A 6,000-nucleotide genomic window follows, 5' to 3' on the forward strand; every position below is an offset into this window, starting at 1 on the left:
CCTTACAGCACAGAGCTGTGCCATAAATGTATGCTGAACTACGCATGCGCAGCTCACTGTACAAAAACAGCTGACAGCTCAGGAGAAAGAATTATGACAGAGCAGGGTGGATTTGATTTAAATCACTAGTGAAAAGGCTAGATTTAGATCATAATTTTTTAAAGAGCAACTGTCATCTCTGTCCCGCAACGGTTCTTCCTCTGACCCGCTGTTGACTCACTTTAATGGGACGGCTGATGATGCGGCAGTGACAGAAAAAGGTGTGGGACGTGGCGGCAGCAGGTGTGTGGATGCCCGCTAACAGGCACTGCCATGATGGATCTAAAATGACAGGTGCTCTTTAAATATAAGGAATCCGACTCATTCTTGCGGGTAGTTAGAATCTTTAATATTTGTAAACCAAATGAAGGTTTCCTTCTTAGAATAATAAGCTGTCAGATTAGTAAAACAGCGATATCAGAACCGATTTTAGGCTAACAGGTTAATCACACATAGCTGGAGAACTACTCAAATTCTATTATTTCCTGTTTTTTCCTCATGGTTACTGTGAAATTGTGTGAATGCATCAATGCAGTGCATGTGATCTCTGGATTCACTGAATGAGTTTACTAAAAATGTAAATATTGCAGAATATACAGCCTCATGCTACATAACTAAGCACCATTTCATGCTCAATAAACAAAATAATTACTGTATCTTAAATAGAAAATTATCTTTAGATAGATTTTTACGAAAGGTCCGCCTCTTCCATTCATAGAGCACTTTTCATTGATGGAAGCTATAGTACAACTTTCATGAGTGGAGAACAGGGGCTTAGCAACGCTGCACTCTTGACGAGTGCTTTTGATGGGTCCAGCAGCTGTATCAATCACTGCAGCATCAGAGGATTACCGCTGTGGGGGGAGTATGTAGGGGTGGGGATAGAGGACAGATGAGAACAGCCACCACAAGCACCAGCATCACAAGGGACACTTCTCATTAAAATTTAAAGCGGGTTTAAAAATAAAAATAAAAATGCCCTGCAAGGTAATGTAATAATGTGCTAATATGCATCGCATACTACCAAATTGTGAAGGACTTACCTTAACCTCCCTAGCAGTATGATTCTGTGCTCAAAGCAGTACTTTTTTTGCATGGAAATATGTCGTTTTTTTATTGTAGGCCTGTAATTTTTAGGAATAACTCACTGAAATCTGTCCGAACAAGAGTCTAGTAAACATCCCGGGTATGATAAAATTTGAAACACAAAAACATAAATTATAAATATAATAAATCAAAAAATAGTAATAAAAAATTTTATTCAATAATATAAATCAAACCAAAAACACTGAAATTTGAAATAGAGCGCCAACTACGCACATCACTGCGCTTAGTCGCAAAATCGTTTTCAGTGTCTGATGAATTTCCCCACGAATCATTATCACTCAATTCTGCAAGTAGTTCTGATTTACTATCGCTGTTCTCTAGTTGGTCTAAAACCGCTTTTGACCTAAAAGGGAAGCTTTTTGGACGCCATGGACTTTTCTCAGTTTCCAGGCAGAAAGAACAGTAAAAATGCAGGCAGGACACAGGACAAAGCACTAGGGACAAAATGTATGTGAAATGGTTTGATACAGTAATGTTTTACTATGTGATTTTAGTGTATTTCATGAATGTCGCTTTTTTAAAAATTGAAAAATTTCCCGTACGTCCCAACGCTGGCAAGGACAGGAACCCGGAAGACAGATGCCGGCATCAGCTGGAGGAGATGTCCGGGGACAATGCAGGGAGGACATCGCGGGAGCGAAGGACAAGGTAAGTGAAACAGGGATCACAGATCAACGCTGCAGGGTAATCCCGAGTGTAGCTTGGAGTTACCACTTTTTGCACTGATAATTAACCCCGAACTACACTCGGGAATACCACCAGTGAGATTAAAACAAAGCCCTCCAGTGGCACACGGTCACCGCTAACAGGGCTTTCATCTTCACCCGGTCTTCCTTCCGGTTCACGAGCTCCAGCCATCTGACTGGCCAAAGTCGCGATTACGTCTCTCCTGGGCATGATGCTGGAAGTAAATTAGACCAACATGACACTGGTCTTATTTTCTTGGAAATTGTTGCATGCGTTACATGAATGTGGCTCTAGATTCCCTAATACAACAATACTGCCATCATTATGTTGCAAATCCTTTATTGAATCACCCCCCACTATTTTGCAGAAGAAATCTTGTTTGTGGTTGATAATGTCACACCAAGGGTTTGTGGATTCTTATAAACTGCACAATATCACCATCTAATCTATGCATTATATAATAACTAAATTATCACTACGCATCATTTGTAGGTATATTATATTGCAACTTACATGTTGACATGATGGGAAAACAAAAACTGGGTGGACCCCTAAGAATTAATATAAACTAAATGAATGAATCGTAAAAAAAAATATATATATCTTAAACTCAATGAATGAAATTACAATAGTTTAAAAAAAAAAAAAAAAAAAACTTGGTACAGTTTAATGACCTGGGCCTATCTAAATCAGTTGTCTTGATTATGGCTTGTATTTCAAATTCAGCTAAAGACTATTGATGAGAACAAACAAATAGCAGTTGCCTAGCTTATTTAAGGTCCATTCACACATTATGGTAGTACATGGTAAAACCACAAACAATGTGGGGCACCACAAAGCACAAGTCATGCCTTAGGGAAAAAAAAAAAAAAAAAAAAAAAAAAAAAAAGGAGGGATGCCCAGTTTTGTTTGTACGTTCAGGTACACTACCAGCCCATTCAAAATGAAAATGCCCTCAACATATGTGTTTCAAGGCTAGACATGCCATTATTTTGTCATATATAATCCTTAAAGCCCAATTGAACCCTCAGTTAAGGCTCGGTTCACACTAGTGCGACTCTAAAGTCGCGTGGCTTCCAGTGTGACTTTCATCTGACTTTAAATATGGCTTTTCAACTCTATGGCACTCAAGTCACAAGAAAGTCACATCGATGTAGTGCAGGAACCATTTTTTTTTTAAAGAAGCTGCAACTTTAGTTGCATAGATTGGAAAGGGTGCCATTGAATAAATGGGTTTTGACTTGTCATGCGGCTTTAAGTGTTGTCGCATGACAACTTGCTTTAGTGTGAACCGAGCCTTAAATCAGTTAATAGGTACAGTACATCAGGTATATTAAAACTCCATGCATTACAGAACATTTTGTATGCAGCACACACCACCTTACATGCACGGTGTGAGCAGGCCACACAGAAAACAATTGTTTTCTATATGCCCTTGCCTTGAGGCTACATTGATCTATGCAGCTCAAGGGACATGGTGAGAATGAGCCCTATAATGTAAGAGGAGTTAATAAAAGACAAGTTACAAATCAGCTCAGCCTGTGATCATGGATTATTAACAAATAGGTATGAGACTGCGTAGGCGATTTTAGAAGCTTTTTTACAAGTGACTTGTACAAGAGCAGATTTGTGTGTCTTTGGCCCCATAGACTTAACTGGGAAAACCTGAAAAACACATGGAAACACATTTTTAATTGTCCCCATTAAAGTCTATGGGGTCAAAAACTTTTGATTCTGCCCCAAAAGAAGTTCATATAATTTCCACTCAGTTGAGAACGAGGGCGCAGTCAGATGGACATGGAGACTTGTCCTCCTGTGGATCTGAACACATTCACATCTGTGCACACGCAACTGCCCAAGTGTCAAATTCTGCCACGTGACTGTGTCCGTCCAGCTGCATCTGCGTCCACTTCTGTGGACTGCCTGCACACAGCTCCAAAGTGACAGAACACTCAGCAAAGAGCGGCTCAGTGCGCAGAATGAGCCCCATCGCCCCTCTCAATGAACCCTTATGGGATCCTTCAACCTCTTTAAACTGGAGTGTCAAGCTTCGGGAATCCAGCAATAAAAATGCACAGGTGTGAACAGATCCTTGATACTTACACCATATCTACTCAGCTACTGTTTAGCTTTGCAAAATTTGCATCTGCAATGTTTACGAAGATCACACCACATCACTTACAGTGAAGTCGCACGATTTCAAAGTCGGATGACATGCCAAATTCAGGTACGATTTGCAAGACATCCAACACAGATGTCTATGCAAGTCGCACCAACAGTACTGCATGTACTACTTTAGAAATCTGTGCAGAGAATGGGCCCCATCTCCCCTCTGATTGAACCCTTATTCGATCCTACAACCTCTTTAAACTGGACTGTCAAGCTTCGGGAATCAAGCAATAAAAATGCTCAGGCATGAACGGATCCTTGATGGTTACACCATATCTACCCAGCTACTGTTTAACTTTGGAAATTTACATCTGCAATGTTTACAAACATCACACCAAACCCGACTTTGAAATTGTGCGACTTCACTGGACACAGGAGTCTATGTAAATCACACCAAAAGTAGTACATGTACTATGGGCAGCACAGTGGCTCAATGGTTAGCACTTCCACCTGGCAGTGCTAGGGTCGTTGGTTCAAAGCCCAATCATGGCACCACCTGCCTGGAGTTTGCATGTTCTCCCTGTGCCTGCGTGGGTTTCCTCCAGGTACTCCAGTTTCCTCCCACACTCCAAAGACATGCAGGTAGGTTAATTGGATCCTGTTTAAATTGGCCCTGGTATGTGTATCTATGAATGTGAGTTAGGGACCTTAGATTGTACGCCCCTTGAGGGTTAGGGACTGATATGAATGTACAATATAGATGTAAAGCACTGTGTAAATTGACGGCGCTATACAAGTACTTGAAATAAATGTACTACTTCGGAAATCAATGCGGCTCCGACTAAGTTGAAACCGCATCGATATGACAGCTGTAATTGCGGACAATAGGGTGTGACTCGGCATGCCAATTCACATCCGGTGTGACCAGGGACTTAGGCTGGCCATACATTATACAATTTTCTTGAGATTTTTGGTTTAGATTTACCAAAAACCACATAATAGTAGGTCAAACCTAACAACACTTTCAGTTGTATCCAATTAGGCAGGCCCTTGCACTACATAGTTGAAGTTTAAATCTAAAGGAGATTGGGCAGAAAATTGTCTAGTGTATGGCCAGCCTTAGACTAGATTCCCATAAAACACCTGTATCTAGTCTCCAATCACATTAAGTTTTTTTTTCAAATTGCGGTTAGAATCGCCGTGATTTTAAAATGCATTGTAAAAGTGTGAAAACACATGATCGCATTTTCAGGTGCCATTCATTTCAACATAGGGCGTTTTTGCCAGTTGTGTAGCATTTTCCCCGCATGGCAGTAGAGCATTCCCTGCAAACTGCTGTCCATGGAAGAACTGTCAGTGAACTAGAGGAGTCATCAGAGATCAGGATCACCATGATCACAGATGGGGTATGCCTGATATCCAGACTTGGGTCCCCTACATGCTCAGCAGTCTACATTGTACAGCTCCAAGCACAGAAAAGTTCATATCCATCAGATCATAACACTCACCTTTAAAGAGCAGCACTTCATGGTTGTTAAAGGGAATATTATTTGCCTTGGCAAAGATGTACACCGAGCGGCATGGCTGGGACATGAGATCCAGGTATAAGGTGAGCTCTGCCATGTTGAAGCTGTGCAGCGCCCGACAATCAGCAGAAAACAGAACACAGCACAGCGCCTGGCCTTGTCTTCTAGAGAGGGACACGCCCAAGTCACAGACACGCCCCCTCACTTCTGCTCCAGATTAGTAACTTGAGATGTCATGTACAGGCACACTGACCTCTGATCACAATGGCTTTTGTGGGAAGGATTCTCTGGCTTTTCACATACCAGCAAATGCTGGAATTAAATGCGTGTTTGCTATCAGCTTAATAGGGTTAGTTCACCTTTAATTCACCTTTAAAAACGATCTATGCTTTTTAACTTCTCTAATGTATGAAAAAGCAGTCCTCAGATTCCAAAACGAAGTTTGAGAGACATTAAACGATATAATCCATACATCCACTACTTAGAGCGGTATTAAACCCAAACCCAAACATGTATTCTATTGCAGCACCAA

At 41.1% G+C, this 6,000-nt stretch overlaps 1 protein-coding gene across 1 annotated transcript in view; it reads right to left on the reverse strand.

Annotated features, from left to right (window-relative positions):
- LOC149445919 (glutathione S-transferase theta-3-like) overlaps nucleotides 1-5,610 on the reverse strand; it is a 31,757-nt gene extending 26,147 nt beyond the window's left edge. Inside the window, exon 1 of the mRNA XM_089653205.1 lies at nucleotides 5,451-5,610. Coding sequence (XP_089509331.1) covers nucleotides 5,451-5,565 — 115 coding nt within the window. The 5' untranslated portion in view covers nucleotides 5,566-5,610. The remainder of the gene's footprint in view (nucleotides 1-5,450) is intronic.
- Between the last annotated feature and the right edge of the window lie 390 nt (nucleotides 5,611-6,000).

This window comes from Staurois parvus, unplaced genomic scaffold (genome assembly GCF_062004578.1).
Source record: "Staurois parvus isolate SC_StPar_1 unplaced genomic scaffold, SC_StPar_1.0 ptg000704l, whole genome shotgun sequence".
NCBI lineage: Eukaryota > Metazoa > Chordata > Amphibia > Anura > Ranidae > Staurois > Staurois parvus.